The following is a 26,034-nucleotide window of genomic DNA, read 5'->3' as shown; positions in this document are numbered from 1 at the left end:
CCACAAAGGCGGTGCTTCTACGGACCCTGGAAATTACCGCCCCATAAGCTTGACGAGCCTTGTCTGCAAAGCTATGGAGAGGATCATAATGGAACTCATAAATAAAGACATTGGGGACCTACAGACACTGGATCCTACCCAATTTGGCTTTGTCAAGGGCAGATCCTGCCTCTTGAACTTGGTCGACTTTTTTGAAACAGTCACTAAGGCCATTGATGAGGGTAAGGCAGTTCACACAGCCTACCTTGACCTAGCAAAAGCGTTCGACACAATACCCCACTCGGGCATCATAGAAAAGCTCACCAGCTTAGATGTAAACCCGTATTTCACAAGATGGGTTGCAAACTGGCTCAAGGACAGAACACACAGGGTTAGAGTTGCTGGTGCCATGTCAGACTCTAAGCCGGTCACGAGCGGTGTCCCACAGGGCTCAGTCCTGGGCTCCCTCTTGTTCGGCATTTATTTTTCTGAAGTGCAGGCAAACATAGGGGGATTGTGGCTGACAAAATTTGCAGATGACTGCAAACTGGGCACCATAATTGATACTCCATCAGACACAGACATCCTCCAGAGAGGTCTCATAGAAATGGATAACTGGTGCCAGAGCCATGGCCTTAAGCTAAATGCCAAAAAATGTATAGTCATACCCTTTGGGAAAAACAAGGTAACCCCTAATTACCACATAGGTGGTAATTCATTAAACACGGAAGAAGTTATCAGGGACCTGGGGACCCAAGTTGACAGTAACCTCTCTTTGACACTCACATTGCCAAAGTGGTTAGGAAGACCTTCTACATTGCCCACCTGATCATGAAGGGATTCACATCCAGATCAGGAGAGGTCATTGTACCCCTGTACTCTTCACTTATCAGACCAATGATTGAGTACAACGCCCCATTCGGAATGTACCTTACCCGACACCTGCAGCAGTTGGAAAGACCCCAAAAGTTCCTCACCAAAAGGATAAAGGGGCTCAAACATATGTCATACGATGCCCGACTGAAGAAACTCCAGCTCTATTCAGTCGCATACCGTCTGCTCAGAGGTGATCTGTGCCTGACATACAAGGCCATGTCCAACCCGGAATTAATGGACATGCTCCACCTCAAAAAATCCAAATCCACCAGAGCCATGAGAGCAAGAGACCTAAACCTCAACACGGATATAAATAGGACGTGCTGGAGGGACAGATTCATCACCCAGAGACTCCCTACACTATGGAACAGAATCCCACTCCATGTGAGGCAGAGCCCCTCACTGACTCTGTTCAAGAGAAATCTTGACGAGTGGATGGGAGATCGTAGGTTTACCCCAGGAATCATCTCTGTGTCACTGCTGGACAGAGTCACAGCAAACTAATGGGTATAGTATTCTCATCCTAAGGGGTGGTGAAAGCCACACACACTCTGGCTAGGCTTATAAATGCCCTAGGGCAGATAGCCTAGTATGAACCTATGAACCTAAAAGAAGGTTAGGTAGAGGGTTAGATGCAATAATCCTAAGTGTCCAAATTGCTGTATAATGAAGAGGGAATAACAGGCCATCTTGGAAAATTTCAGAGAAATATATGTAAATTGTTAATCGCTATGTAATCCAATGTAACTACTGTCTGTTTATTTTAACTGTGGAGCTTTTCTCCCCGGGCCTCCGCTGAAAATGGACCTACGTCCAGTCAGACACTCCCGGTCAACAAATATAAATAAATAAATAAATAAAATAAAAACTTAGTAACTTCTTGTCAAAGTAATGAAGAAGAATTCTTAACACAAGCGGTTAGGAGGAAGGGTAGATAAGTAGATTTTAGATATTAGACAACTTAGGTCTCATATAATAGTGTGGAAGATTAGCATTGGACTCTGCTGCATTGTAGTTCTAAGGGGTATGCAAAACATTGCAGCCAGGATGGCTCAATTAACAAAGAAGTGGTCTTCTTCTGACTCTGTAGAGATGGGTATAGCTTAAGTACAGTTCTACTGTTCTACGGAGAAGCACAGCCACATACATGCTGTGAGACTCCACGAATAGCGGCAACAAACAAGGACTTCCAATGAAGTCAGGCAAAGAAACACAGAGCTATGTGGGCAAACCACGGGTGTCCAGTACGTGCCATCTGACCATGAAATGTCCTCTGGTGAATGAGACATGATTTGCTCTGAAATGCCAAGAAATGGCAATGGGGCTCGAGAGGGGAGTACACTCTTACTCAACAACCACAAGGGTACAAAGAAATTAATGGGTTGTAAAAGATCCAGCGCTTAGCATCCAAGGTAAATCAGTGATACCCGGGTTGGAGGCAGCTGCTAGCCTGCTGCCTGGAGGATAAAGAGGGAGGGGAACCGAATAGCCTGTCATGTATACATTACCTGATCTTACTGCTGTATCCATAGGAACTCCACATTCCGTAGGAGGCTAAGGGAAGGGGTCTGTAAGATGAAAAACCCAAGAAGTTATAAAGGGGTATGAATTCTCTAATACTGTAGTTGCACCACCATGGGGGATACCCCCCAGGAATAACCAGTTTGAAGGATGACTATCTTGAGAGAACAAGCATTCTTTTTATGAAAATAACAGGGAAAAGGTCAGGAAGAAAGGGAAGAATCTCTCTCTCCACCTGTATTTGAACATGGTATGCAGATAGGGTGGTAGCATTCGAGTCCTAAATCCAGTGATACAAAGAGAATTTAGCAATGAATGACCCCACTGGGCCTGAATGAACTTGTCCGAGGTGGAGCCGAAAGGAAGGGACAAGTACCCTCAGGCTCATCCCCATTGTGGGGTGTTAGTTTGAACAAGAATTAAGGATTGGCAATCACACAAGTAATGTCTGAAGAAAATGACAGACATTTTCAATTCAGAAAACTCATGCTAATGCAAAAAAAAAAACAAAAACAAAAACAACTGTTTATCCATGTACCCTCCAAGTCTGTAAGAGGGACACTGCAGAAATGTCCTGATATTCTAACCTCTGTACACTAAAAACTGGTGGCCATAAAAGTTGCTCTAAAGGTCGTCAGATTCTCACAAATTCAACCTCTTCAGATCCAAAGGTGCCAGATCCAAGGAAACATTTAACTAGTTGTTGGATCCAAGGAACACCTCAGATCTGAAGGAATGCACACAAAATTCAACCCTGTCAGATCCAAAGGTGTTGGATCCAAGAAAAGAACCTCAACAAGTTGTCATATCTGAGGAATCTGAAGGAATGCCCACAATTTCAACCTTTTTGGATTCAAAGGTGTTGGACGTGAGAAAAAAAGTTCAACAAGTTACTGGATCTGAGAACACCACAGATCTGATAGAATGTCTGAAAGATATGTCCCCAGGATCTGAAGAGAGAGTTATTCAGTGGTGTGGTTTCGAGGAATGAGACAGGCTAAGATCCCAATGGAAGAATCCAGATACCACCAATCCTAAGGAGGCTGCTGGAACATGACTGCAAACACCTTGAAACATGTATTTAGAGTAGCAGTGAGGTCAGTCAGATCAAAGGAGTAGGATTTGATGACTGAATGGAAATTTGAGGAAGGAAATATGATGGATCAAATCTATCAGACCCATAGGAGACCTGGGGTCTGAGAGATGCCCTTGGAACTACAGGTCCGAGTCCATGGATCTGAGTTCCTGAAGAATTATGAGAATTTATTTTGGGGATGGGGGCGTCAAAGCCCAAAGAAACCAAACAGACTCTGAAGGCAGGTGCACGCTCAATCTCTCTTCCTTTTTTCTTCTTGCCTCTCTCTTTCTTTTTTTTTAAAAGAAGCAAACAGGGACCTCCATCATCTGAAAAGAGAAAAGAAAATTTTATATTGCCTCTTCTTCCACCTAGGTACTGGAGAATGCAGGGCTAATATCCAGGTCCACACACTCTGAAGAGCACAAACAGATGTGCCCACATCAAAACCTCCTCAGCAGATCAAAAACTGTCTTTAGGGAGGCACAGCAAGAGAAGGCAAGAAGACAGACCAAATACACAGCTGCACACTGAAGAAACCCAGGAGGTTTGCCCAGAATGCTGCACAAAACAACAGTCATAGAAAGAAAGTACAGTTGTGTATACTTACCATAAATGTAGATGTTCAAGTGTATTCACTGTTGAAGTTATCACATTTGGGTTATCCCTGCCAGGGTAGCCCTCAGCCGGCCCGGATACCAGAGGCTTAGTATTTCTGCATTGGTTGCTGTCGCTTCAGGACTGACATCAGGTCTTCAGTAGTATAAAGTAAGGCAGCTGATGCCATTACATCAGTTTTTCTTGCCCTAACCTGTCAGGAGCCCCCAAGTGGCAGCCAGGTTCTGGTGGGAGAACCCCACCAGTAGAAAGTAAATACCAATATGTTCCTTGTAAGGAAAGAGAAGAAAGAAGAGGGGGTGGAGGCAGGGAAACCAGGACTGCAACAGTGAATACACTAGAACATCTACATTTATGGTAAGTGTACACAACTGTACTATGTTCTTTGTGTTTCACTGTTGCAGTCATCAGATTTGGGTTGATTCCCATGGCTGAGAAAATGGGTGAAGGCAGTCAAGGAAACTAGGGGCTGGCTAGGATTTCCTGCAAGACTGCAAGAGGCAAACCCTGCCCTGGATTTGGATAAGATAGGCAGGTGATCGTGTTTGGTAAAGGTGTGAACAGATGTCCAGGTGGCAGCCTCCAGGATGTCCCCGGTGGGGACTCCTCTGAGGAAAGCTACAGAGGTGGAGGCTGCTTTAGTGGAGTGAGTCCTGACCCCCATGGGGAGAGGCTCTCCATGTTGCTTGTAGAAGAAATGGATGCAGTGTGCTATCCATTTGGAAATGGTTTGTTTGGAGATGGCTTTGCCCTCTGCCCCTGCAGCAAAGCTAACAAGCAATTGATCAGACTTTCTGAAGGATTTAGTCCCATCTAGATAGAATCTGAGCTGTCTGTGCACATCTAGAGAGTGCAGGATCCTTTCCCCCTTGTTCTGTGGGTTAGGAAAAATGGTGGGCAAATGAATGGATTGGTTGAGAGCCACACTGGACACCACCTTGGGCATGAAGGATGGGTTAGTCCTGAGGGATACCCTGTCAGCATTGAAGACTATGAAGGGTTCCACAGCCATGAGTGCTTGCAGCTCAGAGACCCTTCTGGCTGACGTGATGGCCAGAAGGAAAGCTGTCTTCCAGGTGAGAAATTTTAGCTCTGCCGAAGAGGCTGGTTCAAAGGGGGGGGGGGGCAGGGTGAGCTTTTCCGACACAAAATTAAGGTCCCAAGCTGGGGTTGGTGCTCTTCTGGGTGGCCTCAAGTTGCTAGCCCCTCTTAGGAACTGTTTGATCAGAGGGTGTGAGAAAAGGGGCTGCTCAATGGGAAAATGAGCAGAGATAGCAGAGGGATGAATTTTAATAGAGGAAAAAGAGAGGCCACTGTGTAGCAGGTCAGCTAAGTAATCCAGGATGAGAGGGAGGGAGGGCTGTGCCGTATTGGCGCCCTTAGCCTGAATCCATTTGTCAGCATAAGACTTTCTAGTGCTAGGGTGTCTGGCCTCACGTATAACATCTAGAACCTGTTTACTGAGGTTGGCAGATTGATCGGGAGATAGGGAATAAGCCAAGCTGCCAAATTGAGTGTCTGCAATTGGGAATGCATGAATTCCCCTTCCCTCTGGGTCAGAAGGTTTGGAATCTGAGGAAGATGCCATGGTGGCAGTGGGGAAAGGCTGCGCAGCAAGGGGTACCAGTGCTGGCGAGGCCAGTCTGGAGCTATAGGAATTGTCCTTGGTTTTTCCTCCTTTATTTTGAGCAGTACCCTGGGGATGAGAGATAGTGGAGGAAAGGCATAGACTGACAGATTGACCCAGGGGAAGGACGGGGCATCCACTTTCCAAGCCATGCAATAATGCTCCCTGTGCAGAACTTGCTGAGCTGATGGTTGGTGTGGGAGGCAAAGAGGTTGACCTTCGGGGTGCCCCATTTTTGAGTTATTAGGGTGAAGGTTCTTCTGTTGAGTGACCACTCATGTGGATCCAGAATATTTCTGCTTAAGTAGTCTGCCAGAGAGTTGAGAGAACCTGGTAGGAATTGTGCTAACAGGTGTTGCATGGCAGAGGCTTTGTGCCAAAGGGTCATGGCCAGCCTGCATAGAGTGTAGGAGTGAGTCCCTTCTGGCTTGCTGATGTACCACATCACAGTGGTGTCTGTTTTGATCAGGAGTACCCCTGGGGAGAGAAGGTGCTTGAAAGCTACCAAGGCATGCTGGACAGCCATCATCTCTTTTTGGCTGATGTGCAGATGGATTTGCTGTGTGCTCCATTGTCCCTGTATGCACCTGCCATCCAGGTGTGCACCCCAGGCATAGTCTGATGCATCTGTGGTGAGGGTCTGGGCAGTGGGGAGTGGTGAGAAATGTAGTCCCTTGTTGTGGGAGTATGCTGTTGCCAACCAAAAAAAATATTTTCTGAGGCAAGGTATTATAGGTATAAGAGTCTCCAGGTCTTGACAGTGTTGACACCAAAGGCTTTTTAGGTACCACTGAAGTTTCCTCATATGCAGTCTGGCCATATGGAATGAGTAGAATGCAAGATGCCATGAACCCCAGAACTTGCAGTATTTTCCTTGCAGATAGCTGGGGTCTGGTGACTAGTTGAAAGATGTAGGCTGTCAGGAAAGTTTGCTTTTCTGGTGTAAGGAATGCCATCTGGGATGCTGTGCCCAGGCTTGCTCCCAGGAATATAATCCTTTGGGTGGGTACCTATTTGGATTTATTTTCATTGATTGTGCACCCGAGGGAGGTTAGTAGGCACTTTACAAAGGCCAGGTGCTTTTCCTGGCTGGCTGCCTGAATTAGGCAGTTGTCTAAGTATGGGTAAATCTGGATATTCCTTTGTCTACAAAAGGCAATGGCCGGAGCCACACATTTTGTGAATACTCTGGGAGCAGTAGCTAACCAAAGGAAAGCACAGAGAACTAAAAGTGCTGAGATCCTGCCCTGAAACGGAGAGATTTCCTGCATGAATCCCTGATAGGAATGTGGAGGTAGGCCTCTTTTAGGTCTAGGGTGGCTAGCCAAGCATCCTTGGAAAGCATGGGTAGCAGCTGCTGGACGGTGAGCATTTTGAATTTTTGGATCACCAGGAAGATGTTTAGAATGGATAGAGGATGGGGTGCCAGGTGCCCTCTTTTCTAGCTACAAGAAAAAGTCTGGAGTAGAAACCTCGGCCTTTCTGTTCTGCAGGAAGGTGCTCTACTGCCCTCATAGAAAGCAGAGAAAGGACTTGCTTTTGCGCCTCTGCCCACTGGTTTGGAGGTAGATCTGGGAACCCTTTTGGAGTTGGAAGGGTGTGTAAAGAAAATCTGTATCCCTGGAACACTATGTTGAGAACCCAGCGGTCATTGGTAATGGTGGCCCAGGTGCTTGCATGAAAGGAGAGTTTTCCTCCTAGGGGTAAGTGAAGGTGGCCACAGGGAGGGGGTGGGGGAGGTGAGTCATTGTGAGTTCTTACCATAAAGGGGTGGCTTAGAACTCCCTGGTTTTGAAGGGGAGGTAGTCCACTGCTTAGATCTCTGCATTCCCTGTGGCTGCTGTCTTGGGGGTCTGGTTCCCCGGGGTCTGGGCTGAACTGGCCTGGTGGGAGCAGGAAAGGACCAGTGCTTGGTGGGACAATGCCTGCTGAACCTGGGTGGCTGGACCTGTAAGAAATCCTTAACTGTCTGCATAGATTTTGCTTTTTCTTCCATCTTTTTTAAGACCTCTTCTGCCTTAGTGCCAAATAAGTTGTCTTTGTGCAAGGGGGCATCCAACAATTTAGATTTGACATGGTCTGGCAAGGGCTGTTCCTTAAACCATGCATGCCTTCTAAGGGCAGATCTGGTGACTGCTGCCCTGCAAGAAGCTTCTATGGCATCAAAACCATAGTGCAAGGTGTGTTTAGTTACTTGACTTGCAGAATGCATTAACTGTTGTAATTCTTTAGATTCTGCACAAGCAGGAATGAAGACATTTTTTGTTTCAGGAGTTCCAGGGTATGTTGCTGAAATTTTAACATATGGAACTGACAATTTAGTACTCTGATAGCAATAGTAGCTGAGGTGTATACTTTTTTACCCCACCTGTCTAGTACTCGGGAATCCCTATCTGAGGATGTGGGATTTTTAGCAGAAATTTCCTCAGGGTCAGCAGTAGGACTTTTAAAAAGAAATTTGTGCGAGTCAGGGACTCTGTAGTACCTGTCTGGTTTTCTGGGTGCAAGAGAGAGGGTGTCAGGAGTCAAACTGGATTCCAGGAAAACATCCTCCACAACATCCAGGACTGGTGGGATGGCCAAGGGTCTGTGCTGTGGAAGATCTAAGAATTCCCTAGGTCTCTTTTTAGACTGAGGGCAGTCCTGACTCTCCCATTGGAAATGCTCCCTTAAGGTATGAAGGGTTTCCCTAAAGGAAAAATCCTCTGGGGGAGGCCGAAGGAATGGAATCCGCTGCATCAGAATTCTCATAGGTAGAGAGGGGTTGCATGTCTTCATACTCAGATGCATCAGAGTCATCTGACTCTTGTTCAGACAAAACTATAGGGGACAGATCTCTTTTCCTTTTGGAGGGGGGTAGCTTGGCTTCTTCTGATCAGCATAAGGTCTTCCGCCATTTTAAGCATTTGAGACTGAGGCAAGGAAGCAGGAGCCTGAGATTGGGTCATCAGTTTCTTGGGTGTGGTTCGTACCCTGGGCCTAAGAAACTTGGTCATTTTGGAAAGAACGGTAGTCGCGAAAGAAGATGTTGGTTTGTGTCGAGAATCCGTAGTGCGAAGGACTTCTTCGGAAGCCAGTGCCTGCTCAGCTTCTCCGGACCCTTCCAAGGTACAGACGACCACAGGATCCTTAGTCAAAGAAGAGTTTTGCAGCATACCAGACTCTGAAAGGGTCTTGGTAGTGGCCTGCGAATCCACAGAAGTGGGCATCAGGGGCTGAGAAAGCGCCTTACTGAGGACCGGAGGAACTGACGACTAGCTTAACAGGAGCATCGTCGGTAGGTTTGGACCTGTGCGATCTGTCTTTATCCTAAAATTTTTTTGGAAGATCTGCTGTCGGATGGCTTACCGAAGCCATATCGGAGTTCGAGGACTGTAAGCAAAAATATCTAGCTACAATAAGGGCCTAACGATGGATAGTTCTGGCATTGAACAAAGCACAGAAGCGACAGCAGGGGATGTCGTGGTAAGGACCTAAGCAAGTGACACAGTAAGAATGAAAGTCTGTGTGTGGTATTTGCTTTCCATAAGCGAGACAACTGTTAACTTTTTCTGACATCGGTTAGTGCAAGAAAAAAGGATCCCCAATGAGGTACTTAGCTTTAGAAGACTTCAGCTTCAGTTCGGTAGATGAAACTCCGGTAGTGGCCGACCGGCACTCGTGCAAACTGCTTCTGGCTCCATGGCAAGAAAGACTGATGTAATGGTGTCGGCTGTCTTACTTTGTACTACTGATGACCTGACGTTAGTACTGACGAGACAGCAACCGATGCAGAAATACTAAGCCTCTGGTATTCGGGCCGGCCGAGGGCTACCCTGGCAGGGATAACCCAAATGTGATGACTGCAACAATGAAACATGAACATCTGCCAGAGAAAAACCAAGCCCCAGGAGGCCACCACTATGACCGCACTGAAAGCAAGGAACTCTTTTCCCATTTCTTTTCCTGTTTTGTACTTGATTCTGAAAATTAAGACAAGGCAGCAAGCCACAGTAGCTACACTCTAGGTGAAAATAACCAAAAAAGCCGGTCTTTCAGACAAAGGGAGAACAGACTGAAGCTCCAAGAAAGCAATGGAAAGGACCAATCAACAACAAGGAGGGCACCAAAAATACAGAGGCAGTCTAAAAGCATGAGCTCACGACCACAAAACAGAGGGAGGAAGGGATTGTCAACAAAGATCAAAACTAGATGAAAAAGAAATAAGATATAATAAAAATAAATTACCTACAGCTAGAGTCCTAGGAATCCTCTGGCTTACCTTTTCAGGTGGCAAACAAGATCTGAGAAGATGGGGAGCAGGTGGTGCATTATGATAATAGGGAGGAGCTCAAGATTAGGATCTAAAGTCTAGAAGATTCGGCCGAGCTGGATCAGAAGCCCACAGGTGAGGAATAATGAAAAGGACAACATCAGATCATTGGTTATTATAAAAATAATGTATACTTATACTGCCACATGTCAAAGACCAGGAATTGGCAGATGACCTAATGATGCAAATGAAAGGAACTGCTCACTTTAAGCAATAAATATGAATGAAGTACAGCTCACAGTTCTCCTGTTTTAACACCTGGGTTCTTCTACAGACCATAATGTGAAACTGTAGTTGCAGTTGCCTAGTGATATCAGACTGATTACAAAAATGGCAGCAGGCATGGAACTGATATCCACCTTCAGTTATTCCCATTACATTTAATTCCTACAGCAATGATCATTATCATTAAAATCTGTTAATTTTAAAGGTTGAACAGTACAAATTCCTTCTGCAAGAGCACAACTGAAATTAAGCATGGAACTACAATACTTAAACACAATAAAATGTTGACTACAATACAGTAAAACTACATGTTGCACTTTACATTCCAGAATACTTACGATTTAGAAAGGAGAATAACTAAGAAAATGTATTTCCAAACAAGTTCCTTGGGGACAACAAATGTGCCAGTATTAGAGCTTTAAAACATAATTACTTTAAAAACTGAACTGAATGCCACTGGAACTGATTTGCTTGCATTACCTTAATATAAAATGTTTCTAAACTCCAGCAGTGGCTGGAAAATTTTGCTGCTAGAAGTTCAGTGGATATGATAATGGCTTGCATGCACCTACAACAAATCACAGCACCTGCAAATGGAAAACATACCACACATGGCTATTCAGTGAACAATCCATGTAACCCATCCAGCAATGTGAACATAGGAACAATGACGTTTCAATTCTGACTTCACTGCTGCCTTACACTGATATAAAAATAATTAAAGGCAGTCACACTGAAAAATGTCTCTCTTAATCCATAAGCACTTTTCCAGATCACTGCAAGACAAACACTACACATTAAAAAAAAATGCCAGTCTGGTTATTTAAAGCCAAGCAATTTTAATGGAAATTAAATTATTATTATGAATTTTGACCAACTATTTAAAATTATTTGCCCATTAAATGCTATGCTTCCTTGTTTACACACAAAACATTTTGCTCCTAGTGGCAAAAATGAATCAGAATATATGGTGGCAGAATTTTAGGTAAATTATAAGAAAGCAAAAAAACTGTGACCAAGTAAAGACAAAATGTAATCACAAAAGTCACATACATGTTTTCTCTAACAGTGCAAATGCTTTTTCACGTGAATAACTGTTTCTGTCCTTTTAAGTTTTATCTCAGCATGATTCCATGCCAAGGCAAACAGAATATAGATCTGACTTTGATTCCCTAATCATACAGACTAATACTCTTTCTATTCAGTAACAATTCATTAGACCAATTTGCCCACATATTTTACATATAGACAACAAAAATGTATGTTTTACATCATCAGACAGGTTCAGTTTTAAAGCACTACAACAATGCAAGAACGTATCAAGTCTCAGCAAAAATACTGCCAATATGCTTAAAATAACTTATTTGGCTTGGCAAATTCAGGATATGTTCCTGGCCTGCAAACATAACAGTTTGGTTAGGAACTGAAATGAACACATTGCTTTGTGCAGTGGTTCTTCCTTCCTTGAACATACATCAGAAAAGCCAAATATATTGGAATGATGCAATAAAACTTACTATATTTAGCACACTGAATCCACAGATGCCATGCAAGTAAAACGAATGTTCAGTTTAAAAATGCAGAAGGAGAACTTGCAATCACATAATCTCATATGTCAAATTAACTGTAGTTACCAAACAGAGCTGGAACAATTTCAGTTTTGTAAGGTGAAAAAGTACAACTTTTTGTCAAAACCCATCAAAATAATATACTACAGTGTAGTTGGTCTATGACTGTCACATACAGGTAGTCATCTCAAATGGGCTGCATTCCACAGTGCAAGGCAAGATAACAGATAGTCAAACATAGATCACTGTTGCAGTAGCTTCTTTACTGGAGGTGGAACTACTTAATAAAATAAGCATACAATGCATCAGAACTGTAGGTGCAGCAGCACTTGGTCAGCATAAGGGACACAGCTAAGTAAAGCTGAGCTGGGGTGGGACTCCTTTTCACTAGGAACATTCAACTGTACAGCAGTGGAAACACATAACTTTAAGACAATTCAGCTTAGGCTACAAAATGCATTAAATGACACTTCAACAAAACTTTCCCTGCAAATAAGGTTTTGGAGTACTGTGATTAACAGCCATTTGCAAAACAAAAACATTCCATATTCAGAAAACAAAGACCTCCTGCAGCAAATCCAAAACTAAAAATCCAGTTTTCATGCAAATGTAAGTACACTTCTTTAAATGCAAAATAGAGTCTCCCAAATGGTGATTTTTCTAACAGTTATTTTTCAGTCAATAAGCAATGTATAACGTTAAAGAATATGGCACCAATGAAGGTATCAGCATAAACAAGGCAAAGGTAGACTTGAAAAGGCGACAGGTCTGTAACTGTTGTATCTAATAATAACTCTGATGAACAGGAGTGACATACAATGTAGTACAATGGAAATGCAGAACACTGGGTGCAACATACACACAAGTAGTCTATTAAAGTAATTCTTAAATGGAGGGGATTACCATGTTCATAAAATTTATATTAAATATTGCTTAAGTGGTAACAAAAGTCCAGTGTATAACATTTGTTCATCAGTGGCACAGATGTGAAGCATAGAATGTTTGTTCATTGATTCAGCAGTGGTACAAATGTGAAGCATACATCATTCATTTATTCACTAGTGGTACAAATCTGAAGTATCCCATGACCTGAAACATCTCTCATCTATATAGTATCCACAATGGCACATTTTCATTAAACATTCTGTCAAAGGCACACAACCTAAACTGGTATTTACAAATTTATTTTTCTTACTATGAGGTTATTTATCTTATTACTAGGTACTTCAACAAGCAGTCACAATTGATACTTCCTGTCTCAGTGTACTAAACCATACATCAAGTTAATGTTACTGCAGTCAAAATCACTGAAGCAGCCTTTGTAAACCATACATCTGAAAGTTCTGAAACTATGATCACTGTGGATGGTTAATGACATCTGAATGTTGATCTGCAAGTCGCGGAATTAAACGTGTACACATGTAACGTTTGGTCCATTAAAGAAGTTCAGTAGAGTGCCTGTGTGACAATGCATACACTCCATTTCTGTACATCGAGAAACACTGTCAGTGGCTACATAACTCACATGTTAGGCAATCCCAGATTATTCAACAAAGAAAAAGTCTTGTAACGAGTATATGCACAGATAAGATTAGCAAAGTAATTGTTTTTTATTCCATCCACTGAAATAGGAGGATGACAGTGCATATTTCACATACATCCCACTTCTTAAGACTCTGCAATTAATACAGAGGTAAAGAAAATGGATGGGTTCATCATGCTCTCAGTCACTTCTGATAAACAAAGGAGCCTTGTATGCGATGGAAGACCCATATGCATGTGCATGTAAGATGTTCCCCTTACCTGAAGGAACTAAAATCTGTAACATGCAGTCTTGTTTTGCTCCACTTGCATGTACCACTTCAGCACAAGACCCAGTAACAATAATACACTGTAGATGCCCCTGACAGAAAATATGTCTGTGCAATGATAATAATGAAGCTGTTTCCCAGAGTTTATGAGCAATATTTTTAATGAAAAAAATTAGTGGAAACCAACTCAGATGGCCTCCTTTAGTATCTCAAAGGGAAAATGCTATGCAGTCTACAACAGCCCTGCTGGTTGTTAGCTCCTTTTGTTATAATGATTCAGTGGAGTTAACTGGTAAAAATTTAGCAAGTTTATTCAGTGATGCTGTGTTGTGAAAGTCAGATTCTTCACTCATCTTGAAGAACAACTCCTGCTCCTTTTTCTTCTGGGTCAACTCATCTTCCAAAGCCTGCAAGGGAGAAAAGACAAATTTTAAAACAAATGTACAGCATTTTCACTAACATACAGCTGTCATTCTTCTCTCCTTTATGTGCATGACTAAGACTTCTAAAAAAACTGCTGCAAACAAAAAACAGCAACCACATCAAAAGAAACAATAAAACCGAGGTTGACATTGAAGTTAGAAAAGCTTTATTAAAATCCCACCAGATTTTACCACAAAACACACAGAAAACATGCATAATACATGTATACAAATATGTTTACATGTTGCAGGTGCGCACACACACACACACACACACACACACACACACACACACACACACGTATAAATGTATAATTATATATGCAATATATTTGCAAAAAGTACCTAGGGTTCTGGAATTTGATGAATGAAACATCTGGTACTGCAGGGTGTGGAAACAAGTTTAATGATTAGTGACAAGAAGACATTTAATTTATCACATCCCCGAGCCGTACATATTAGCATTATTAATGTTTATGTATTTTTATTACTTTCACGCTTTCCACTTATTTTAATATTTGCTGCTCTGTACTCATTTATATTGTCACTAGAACACTAATGAAGTAGTTGGACTTATTTGAGTTCAACAAATTTTTTTGACAATTTTTAATTGGCTAAGGATACATTTTTCTCTTGATGGTCTAATTAATGGAAGTGTCATGGTAGCCTGAAGTGTTTACACACAACTCTCTTACAATGGTTACTGTTATTTCATTTTACACCTTGTTCTATATTATTTTCTTTTATTTTTTTTTTTTTGTGGCTTCATCATCCTTAGTCAAGCGTTAAATATATGAGGTCTTAACTCTTCACATCTAATGCTTCTATTTGCATTTCCTTGATCACGGTTCCACATGAAGAATAACTGAGTGCAATTTCTATTTGTATGCTGATAGTAATGCAAATGTTTTGCGGATTTTTCTTTTTAATCTGTGGTTGCGTGATGACAGAGGTGCTATTGTAATGAGTGTGGGGTAAGTGCAAAATACAATTACTTATATGCGGCTGAAAATTCAACCAATTTCTTCTGTCCACTTGTAACTTCAACTATGGTATGATCAACAAATAGTAAAATCCCTAACTGTAATATCAATGGATTAACGTTTTAGATGGGTGGGGGAGGGCAGCTCAATGGGTATTGTGAGCACCTTTCTGTGGTAAGCTTTGGGGATGTCTTTGACTAGTTAGTGTGTGGCTTTGAGTTAATGGACAAAGGTATATTAATATTTTATTTCCTGTTGCTTTAAATGTCTAATTGTTGCATTATGGATTTTTTATTACTTTTATTATATCTGGTCTTTTTTAAGGGTATCTGTGTTTTTATTACTGGAAGGTTTTATCTATTTATGTATCTACACAACTACCTACCTACCTTTGTGGTCTGTAGGTGAGTTTTTGTGGAGTGTACTGTATGTTGGCACTGTGTATTGTCTGTGATGACAGACTGCATGCATATGTAGAGTAGCAAACTAGTACTGTGTGTTTTTTATGGTTGTCTGTGTAATTTGTTTCCTGTGCTGTTTGGTATTGTGGTTTATGTTATATGTTTGGTGCATATATATGTGTAGTTTTATAACTCTGTACACTGTGGCTTATATTCTTTGCGTTGAAGTTATACATACAGTTTGGTTTTCATTGTGGTTGAGATTGCTCTGTATCATGCTTATGCATATGACATTTTGTGATTGGGCTTCTTTATATTTATAGTGTGGTGTTCACATATAGAGTACAATGACAATGTACAATATGTTTTTTAAACTGCATTTGGTTTTTGAAAAAGATATGAATTACGACACAGGACTTTAAATTTTAACAATAACATAATAGTGTTGTGCTTTTTAAAGTGCTTAAAGTTCATAACAAGATATGCATTATGAAACAGTTATAGAGATTTTAGTGTACATGTAGTAACTTTTTTTACAGACATATCTTACTTGGTCAGTTCTTTACTGTAGTCCTGCTACACTTTGAAAGAAGAGAGAGATTTGATGCACTTCCTCTGTTCTCATTCATCTGTCTGGATAATACACACTCGTGTACATCTTGCTATATGTAATATGTAGCAGGACCAGCCTTAGGTCAACTGGACTTATTGGGCCCAACAGCATCCCACTCCCACTCAGGGCCTTGCACTAGGCCATGGCAAAGGTCACTATGCTTTATGTGGCCTGAAAGATTTGCCTGAGAAACACTACAGCAATGTGCACAGCATTTTCCTACTTGCAGCCTTGTTCCACAGCAGCTATGAGTTTTGTGAGCGGAGCAGACTATATCCCCTATCATGCAGTATGCTAGTGGCTAGTCTTGTACTATTGACACTGCAGTTTCCTACCACTTGTATGAATCAAAAGTGTAAGTCAGTTGCTGTTGATGTGTGTTCAAGCAGGGTCTTCAACCCACAACTGACATCAGATTAACCATCTGTTGTGCATCACTCCAGTTACTGTCACAGCAGATAATAAGAGCAGGCTTAACTGAAGACTGACAGTTGCACTGTGCTTTCTTTTGCTTTTTTTGCTGATGCCAGGTATATGAGCATAATTATAAAAAATAACTGTAGAATAAATCAGCCTTAGATGATGTGTAAACAAACACTAGCAAGCACAAAACAATAAAAAATATCATAAAATGAAGGCATACTGTAATGCACTATAACTTCTGATAACCAAAAGTTAGGACTTAACATTACCAGTTCAACAACATGATGGAAGATCACTTGCTGTAGTTGTAGGTAGAAACAAAATAATCTCATCAGGAAAGTGAAACAGGAGTGGTACTGTGTGCATATAGATGACTGTCTGGTGAGTGGAGGGAGGCAAAGATGAATTGAGAAATGATACAGTAACAGAAAGAGTCAAAAACATAACTGTACTGTATGAATGTCACAGTTTCAGAATCCTTTGCAAAATGATGGGGGTGGAAAACAAAAAATGAAAGATAAGGAAGAGTTTGAAAGGAATGTGAGTTCTAGAAAGCTGAACAAATTGTGAGTTTTATGTGTTCTCCTTACATACAAGTGGATTTCCTCCTACATGTGAAAACATGTTTCTTAGTGGCTAATCTAAATTATCGTTTGAACTGTTGACCTTGTGTCCTGCAATATGGTTGGAAATTATCTGCAAGCAATTAGTCCAATTACCCACTTTAGCAAATAAATAAAAAAATAAACTTTCCAAAATAGTTATAAGCTGTGTGGTGTATATGAGAAATGCCATTTCTAAGGACAGGCCTGAGATGATGATGATGATGATTACATAACTATTATAAAACTAGTAAGGAATTGCCATTTTTAAGAACAGGCCTGAGGTTGTTATTGTTGTTGTTATTATTAAGTATTCTGGGTAGGTTTAACAGTTTTACGTAGTTTTGCGGAAAAAGTGATTGCAGCAAGTTTGAGCATTAACTGGGTGAAGGACTCCAGCAATTCATAGCAGGTGCAGGAAGTGACTAGATGTCTATAAACAAAGAAAGGGAATATTATGAGAAGACCGTGCATAATGGAGTCTTTTATTTAATGCTCTTTCTAGTACCAATGCCACACCAAAGCCATCAAGCCCATTCCCAATGACTCACTTGGCCAACACTTCCTAACATCTGAGGAGAGTGGGTATGGGAGGCACGAGTTTATTTAGGACTATGGGACTGTGATAACGAATACAATTTTACCAAGTTTTCTGTTTTAAACAAGTTTGCTTGGTGTGTACAGCATGCAGTCCCTGCCAAACATGGCTGTATGTGTGTGTGTGTGTGTGTGTGTGTATGTATGTGCCATACCTCTCAACCGTACCGAATTCCTCAGTATTTATCAGTTTTGAGGTCAAAATAACAGGATGCCACGAATTCCTGAATAGCCCTTTAATTCCCATTTTTTCGAGTCGTCACTAACATCATCACTTGCAGGAAATGCGGGATGATGAGGCAAACTGCCAGCCTGTCGGAATAGGGCTTGGACGGTGTCTGTTGTGCTTACTTTTTTTTTTTTCTTCAGTGAGCCTCATACACTGATTGAACGTTCGCAACAACAGGCAGCAGCACATCGAGCGGGGCAGAGGATCTCTACCTTACACAATAGATATACTTTTATAAAATGTTGGAGAGACATCAGTATCAGTATTGAGCATTTCTGTACTACATTACTATAGATCAACTCTATATTCAGGTTTTTACTTGTTTAGGGTGTACATAAATGCTTTCTTGGTTCTTATGTTAGTATAAGCTGTTTTATAGGAAAGGTACTAATTTTGTTTCTCATATTCACCATTTTGTAGTTATTAAACCATACATTATTTTATGCGCTATTATTGTTGTTTTTAAAATGTTTTAATAAAGAAATAATTTTAAGAACAAACACGGTGTAGTACAATATCTCGTTGCCTTTGCACACTGGTCTTCAGTTGTTGTAGTACTAGAGAGAGACACTAGAAGACAAGAAATTATGGCAATTTGCAGTACTTTCTGACATCTTGGAGCCTGTGGCGGATGCAGTAGTAATGTGGATATTGATGAAGTTTTTTTAAAACTTGCACGGTGTCAATATGTTTACATGATTGTCTCGAATGCTAGTTCTTCTTGCTTGAAGATATTTTTTGAACTCACAATGCTTCTGTAGTTCTTATTCACTCATTTAAGTACCGCCAGGCACTTAGAAAAATAAAAATTAAGTTTCTCAATTGGTATACTGTGGCAGATTGCAGAGAGACACAGGAAGCTTTCCCTTGCTGTCTTCAGTGAAAGTTAAACTTGCTGGGGCTGGTTTTCAGACAGCAGAGGACCTGAAAGATATTAGGCCAACGGAATTGACTAAAAGTAAATAGGGGACATTTATCTGACGTTTCCACCTTTGTTGAGAGATCTTTTAAGTAGCAAACCAGTTAACAAGTTTACTTTTGGTTGTTTTATGTAAAATGTTGTATATGTCTTAGAAAAACAGACATTTAAGGGATTGATGTGATGCTAAGTGGTCCTCACTCAGTGTAAACAGACAATTTGCTTCTGGAAGTGCTTTCAGATCTGTCATAGGTTTCAACTGTCCATGAGTTTGGCTTAATATTTTGCTCTCTCATAAAAATTGTGCGGAATAGTTATGTAATAATGAAAAAATGGCAATTCCAGACATATATGTTTAATTACTCTCAACTGCTACTGATTTTGTCTGAATATTGTGTTATTTCTTGCAAAATAAGTATTTTTAGAAAAACAAAAATGGATTGCAGTCAAAAAAATATATGCTCCTTACAGTTCCATACTTCACAAAATGATTGCTGATTCAAGCCATTTTCCATCTTTGTAAGACAGTACTGAGTTTGGTTTTACATAAAGTACTTATGGGGAACTGCTGGACTTCTCAACACATTATGAGCTCCAACCCTATGTGAAGAACATACCTTGCAATCTCTGAGAGCAAGAAATCTGTACAAAACCAAAAGTAATGGTGAGACAGATTTTAAATAGTGCTCCTGTAAATTCAGATAGTTGCTAGAATTAGAAGTTATGTACCTACCATAACGTTCCATGTTAGTTGTCTTCTTCTCGCCTTCTTTCTTGCTGGATGGGTTCGGAGCCGATGCTCGGCTCCGACTCGGCCACTCTAAAAGCTCGAGAGCTAGTTCCACCGGCTCGAGGCTCCCCTATATCCCACAATGCTAGGCGGTAACTCCTCAGATCTCGTTTGAAAGCTAAGCCCAGCAAGGAAATTCCATAAAAGGAACAAAAGAAACTCCTCTAGGTCTGTCCAGGCTAGGGGGAAGGAGGGTGGGACGCAAGAAAGAAGGCGAGAAAAAGACAACTAACATGGAACGTTATGGTAGGTACATAACTTCTAAATGTCAAGTTGTCAATCTCTCCTTCATTCTTGCTGGATGGGACTGCGTCCCTAGCACCTTATCCCGGGTGGCCTATCGGAATAGACTCTTGAGTACAGTGGAACCAAAGTTGGCTCGGTCTCTAGAGGCCAAGTCCAACTTATAATGAGAAATGAAGATATGGGGAGAAGCCCAAGTAGCTGCAGAACAAATCGAATCAATAGGCAGCCTATCTTGGAAAGCTATAGAAGTGGCTAAAGCTCTAGTTGAATGAGCCCTGGGTTTGGATGGCAATTGTTGATGTCTGATCTCATACACAAGGGTAATCAACGAAGTAAGCCATCTAGAGAGAGATACTTTAGAAATTGGAAGGCCCATTCTACCTTCTGCATAAGAAACAAACAGTTGATCAGACTTCCTGAATTGTTTGGTCCTGTCTAAATAGTACCAAAGTTGGCGATGAACATCTAAAAAGTGTAACTTTTGTTCTGACCTACTGGAATAATTAGGGAAGAACACAGGAAGTTCAATGGTTTGATTCAAATTTGCCAGTGAAGCTACCTTGGGCAAAAAGGACGGGTTAGTACATAAGGACACCCTATCCTTATGAAACACAAGATAAGGGGGACGACTACACAGAGCATGGAGTTCAGAGACTCTTCTAGCTGAAGTGATAGCTACTAAAAAGAGTGTTTTCCAAGATATTAACTTTATTGAACATGAAGCCGCAGGTTCAAAGGGGGGAAGAATTAAAGACGCCAGAGCCCAGTTGAGATCCCATTGAGAAGGAGGATCCCTGATTGGTGATTTGAGGAGAAAAACTCCCTTTAAAAAGGCTTTGCAGAGTTTGAGAGACATAATGGAGGACTCTGAAACTCCAACATGAAAGTTCGATATTGCTGCCAACTGAACTTTGATGGTAGACGGGGACAAACCTGAGTGGAAAAGTTCGGCTAGAAAGTCTAGAACTGATTGAATGGAAGCAGTGAAAGGATCTATATTCTTTGACTGCGCCCAATAGGAAAAACGTTTCCACTTGCTATGATAAATCTTCCGAGTGGAAGATTTATGAGAGGCTATCAAAATATCTCTAACTGAGCGAGATATCAGAGGAAGCCTGGCTAGAGTTGGAATTGGAGGAACCACGCTGTGAGGTTCAGAGAAGGGAGGGAGTGGTGCAACTGACCCGACTGATGGGTCAAGAGGTCTGGAACTGGGTCCAGATGCCAAGGTTGCTCCAACAGATAACGGTGAAGAAACGGGAACCAAACCTGTTGAGGCCAGTAAGGGGCAATAAGGATCATGGAAGCTTTCTGAGTGATGGCTTTCTGTATTAGCTGAGATATCAGTGGGAAGGGAGGAAAGGCATACAGAAGTCCCCGGGGCCAATCGTGTACTACAGCGTCTCTGCTGGGGTGGCCTGGTTGGGGAAAGAGGGTGAAGAAATCGTCGCACTTGCTGTTTTGGGGAGTAGCGAAAAGGTCGCAGCAAGGCCGACCTCACTTTCGAAAAACTTTCTCCAACACTGAATTCTTCAGAGACCACTCGTGAGGCATGAGAATAGCTCTGCTCAATTTGTCTGCAATCACATTGGACTTCCCGGGAATGTGCGTTGCTAACAGAAACCGCTGAGAAGAAATCGCCCATTGCCACAGTCTGAGTGCCTCTCGACATAGGGGGTAAGATCTGGTTCCGCCTTGTTTGTTGATGTACCACACTACAGACATATTGTCTGTCTGAATTGCTACAGTTCCCATGGGAAGAGAGTCTTGTAAGGCTTGCAACGCTAGAAGCACTGCTCTCATCTCTAGGACATGTATGTGCAAGTGGCACTCGAAAGGTTGCCACATGCCTTGGACCGTCCTACCTTGGTAATGCCCCCCCTACCCGATCAGGGAGGCATCCGTTGTCACTGTAGCAACTGGAGGGGAAGGGACAAAAGGTCTCCCTAGGTGGAGCTGGGGAGATGTGATCCACCAAGAGAGATGATTCTTGCAAGATTGAGTTATCCGAATAGGATGGGACATTGGAAGTCGTTGGAAAGACCATTGTGTGAAGAGCATCCATTGTAAAATTCTCATATGGAAGCGAGCTAATGGTAGAAGAGGGATGGCCGCCCCCATAATCCCTAAAACCTTCAGGATCAATCTGGCTTTGACTTTGTTGCTCTGCAAGACAAGAGAGACCTGTCTGTGTATGTCTGCTATTCTCTGCTCTGTGAGTCTGGCTGACATGTTGACTGTGTCTAGATTTGCGCCTATAAAGGTAATAATACGACAAGGCGACAAGACAGACTTTTCGTAATTTATTGAAATACCTAGTGTCTGACATGTGTGAAAGGTGTAGTCTCTGGCAAGAAGCAAAAGATGCTTGGTGGGGGCTGTAAGGAGCCAGTCGTCTAAATAAGGAAACACCTGGAATCCTTGTCGTCTCAGATGAGAGGCGACCACTGCCATGCATTTGGTAAACACTCGGGGAGCTGTAGTGAGACCAAAGGGCAGGGCTCTGAATTGGAAATGACTGGTTTCCAGCCTGAAGCGGAGGAATCTCCTGGAGCGTTGACTCATTCTGATGTGATAGTACGCATCCTGGAGATCTATCGAGCACATCCAGTTGTCCTGCCCCAAAAGGTGTAGAATGGACTGCAGCGTAACCATCCGGAACTTTGTTTTCTTGACAAACTTGTTCAAGTTGCTGAGATCCAAAATGGGTCTCCAGTCCCCTGTTTTCTTTGGAACCAAAAAGAATTTGGAGTAGATTCCGGATCCTGTTTGGTCTGCTGGAACTGGTTGAATGGCTCTTTTTGCGAGCAGTTTTGAAATTTCTAATGCTGCTTGCTCCCTTTGACTGGGTGGAACGTCTGGAAGGGATTTTTTGGATTGCTTCGGAATGAAAAGGAATGGGATTCTGTAGCCTTCGGAAATGATAGACTGTATCCACTTGTCTTGAGTTAGGGATAGCCAGGCTTCTGGGTACAGCAACAATCTTCCCCCGACTGCCTCCGAAGGTGGATAGTCGGGCAACACCTCAGGGATGCTGAAAGGGCTTGTCGGAAAAGGATTCTCGATTGCCCTGATTCTGCGGGCCCCCTCTGCCTCTAGGACGGCGTCTGCCATTATTGTTCCCCCCTCTGCCTCTGGAGGGGAATCAACTCTGTGCGTCAGGCAAATCTCCCTGAGATTGTTTGCGGAACCACATCTTTCCCCCTTTCTGGCCTTTGGGGTAAGGCCTAGAAGGAGCAGAAAAATGGACTCCGACGGCAGAGAGAGTTTTGCCATCAGTCTCGCACCTAGTCAGGGTTTCCTTCACTTGAGGACCAAAAAGGGATGATCCGTCAAAGGGGGAATTAGTGAAGGACACCTTGAAAGGGTCCGCAAAGTTACATAGCCGCATCCAGGCATGCTGACGCAAGGCTACACCTGTACCTGCCGCTCTACTTGCTCCATCGCCGCATATGAAAGGAGGCGCATGGAGGAGTTAGTTATAGAATTAAGGGTTGCCAGCTGAGAGTTCATCCTATCCTGAAAACCCGCAGCTGTTGGGTCCTTTAACATTTCGCTCGCTTCCTTGAGTAAATCCCTCTGAAGATGAGTGAAATGACACAGGTAATTCAGCGAGCGCATAGTAAAGATCGCTGACGAGAACATCCGCTTCCCGTACCTGTCCATCGACCTAGACTCCTTGTTAGGAGGATGAACAGGCACCGAAGGATCAGCTAACTCCTTCTTGGTGGCCGCAGCCACCACCATAGCATCAACAGAGATGCCTTTGGTTAAAGAATCCTTGTCCTTGGGGGCAGTGATAAATTTTGATGGTCTCCTGGGAGTGGGTTCCACTGAGTCAGGAGCCGCCCAGGCCTTCTTTGCCACCACTTGCATAAGGGGGTCAAAGGGAGGGGACACCCAGGAGGTGGAAGGGCGAGAGCCAAATGCCTCAAGATACACCGATTCATCCTCTGAAGGGTTGAGGGCTGGCCAATTCCCCCTCTGTTTTAAGATTTCGAGGATGTCTGCAAAGGAGACATCTTCAGAGGGGGAACGAGGGGAACCTTCAGAATCCTCTAAATCAGTGTCAGAGGTGACAGACTCAGGGGAGTCAATGTGCTTCCTATTGCACTGCCTCTTCCTAGGGGGCACTCCTGCCGGGTCAGGAGAGGCCTCGGAAGAGGAGGAGATTCCCACTGGGGAAACTCGAGGAGCTGGCTCTCTACGGTCGGGGATGAGAGTGTGAGTAGAAATCACCAAAGGCACCGTGGAGGGAGGGGCGGAAGGAGCCGACTGTGGAGTTGAACCTGGTTCTAACACGCTCCTCATGACCTCGAAGGCACCCCTGTCAGGCAGAGCCGGAGGTCTCCGCTCCGAAAAGCTGAAGACCTCCCCAGGCACCGACAGTGATGGCTCCGAGGCCGATGTCGGAGCCGAACTCACCAGCGCCGAAGCACCGAGAGGGAGAGCGGGGTCAGACAAGGGTCCGATGCCACTCGCCCCCTCGGAGCCGACGAGGGAAGTCCGGCGCCGAGATTCTTCCAAGGAAGACATCGGAGCAGACGACGGCACCGAAGACAAGGGTATCGGTTCCAACGCCACCACAGTCTCGGGTCCGAGCCGCCCCGGCTCCGAACTCAGAAGAGTCAGAGGAGGAACATTTTGAGTAATGGGAATAGTTCTCGACTGTTGAGTCGGACTTTGAAGCATCTGGGCCAGTGCCTCGGACTTAAGAAGTCGACTCACTACTCTCTGAAGGTCATGATCCGATAGTCTGGAAGACCAAGAGGAGTGAGATCTATGGCTCCGTTCAGACAGCAAAGGTGATGCTGGAGCCGAATGAACGGAGCTGACAGATGGAGATCGGGACCTCTTTCGTTATGTCGGTTCCGACAATTTGATCGGAGACGACTCAGTTATGTCTTCCTCGGCTCCGGCCGGAGCCGAAAAAATAATAGGGGCATGCGTTCGAGATTCATCGGCTCCGGCCGGAGCCGATGTTCGAACAGCCTTTGGACCCCCAGAGGACGGCTCGGAGACTGGAACCGAAGGTCTGGAAGGCTTAGAGGGTTTCCCCGAGGATTGAGTCGAGGAACCCTCAGGCTTCAATAAACCCCTTAAAATGAGTTTATTTTTGCGCTCCTGCAGGACTCTAGGGCTGAAGCCATGGCAAACAGCACATGAGTCCTGCAGGTGCAAAGGCCCCAGGCAGTATACACAAGAAGTGTGACCGTCTGTCAGAGACATCTTCTGACAACACGAGTCACACTTCTTGAAGCCTGAGACCTTCGATTCTTTGGACATGTCCAAAAACAAAGTCAAAGTGTAACCACAAACACACACACACTGATTACACTTGTAATATTTTTAAATTACAAATTAGTAATTAACTTAAAAATTAAAACCCTACAAAACACAAACACTCCAACTACTAAGGTAGGGAGGGAATGGGCCTAAAGCCCAAGGGAATAAATTTAGCAAATTTGGGAAAAAAACTGGGGAAACTTGACTATAAAGGGGAGTAAACTACTTAACTTTGGAAACTATGAGGAAAGCTAACTTAAAAAGGGGGTCTATCTAAGATATTACTCAATATTTCAACTAACCTGACGAGCCGGTTGAAAAAGCACCTCGATCGCTGTAGCGGCAAACGAGATCTGGGGAGTTACCGCCTAGCATTGTGGGATATAGGAGAGCCTCAAGCCGGTGGAACTAGCTCTTGAGCTTTTAGAGTGGCCGAGTCGGAGCCGAGGATCGGCTCCGAACCCATCCAGCAAGAATGAAGGCGAGATTGACAACTTAACATTAACAGGTTTAGGTTTTGCATTATTATGTATTTTCTGAGGGATATGAAGTCTGAAATTAAAATGCCTGTCATTATTTATTATTATTTAGTGACCTCATGTTGGTATCCCACAATTCCATTGGTGTGGGCAGGGTTACTTGAGTATGTATGCAAATTTTATGTTAATCATTTTCCCGATTTTTGGCCAGTTGTACCTACTTTTCATGGGCCTTTGTACAGATTTTTGATGTTTCCAGGCTGAGATGTATGGTGTGATATCACTTCACTTACCAAGAGAAATGTCTACTTTTGTTGTAACATGTTTTTTGACAAAATATAACATAATAAACATACTGTTTTACTTTTAATGAGTGGTAATAGCATACATTATTTTTTAAATTCTTTAGTGAACCACAGTTTAAACAATGAC

At 42.9% G+C, this 26,034-nt stretch overlaps 1 protein-coding gene across 1 annotated transcript in view; it reads right to left on the bottom strand.

Annotated features, from left to right (window-relative positions):
• Positions 1 to 11,058: 11,058 nt before the first annotated feature.
• The window catches only part of STK10 (serine/threonine kinase 10), a 2,623,461-nt gene continuing 2,608,485 nt past the window's right edge, over positions 11,059 to 26,034 (bottom strand). Inside the window, exon 19 of the mRNA XM_044069104.1 lies at positions 11,059 to 14,019. Within this exon, the coding sequence (XP_043925039.1) occupies positions 13,879 to 14,019 (141 nt within the window). The 3' untranslated portion in view covers positions 11,059 to 13,878. The remainder of the gene's footprint in view (positions 14,020 to 26,034) is intronic.

This window comes from Protopterus annectens, chromosome 4.part0 (genome assembly GCF_019279795.1).
Source record: "Protopterus annectens isolate FY-2018-M chromosome 4.part0, PAN1.0, whole genome shotgun sequence".
In the NCBI taxonomy this organism is placed as follows: domain Eukaryota; kingdom Metazoa; phylum Chordata; order Ceratodontiformes; family Protopteridae; genus Protopterus; species Protopterus annectens.
Note: the sequence above shows the minus strand (reverse complement) of the source record. Positions and strands in the feature narration are given on the sequence as shown.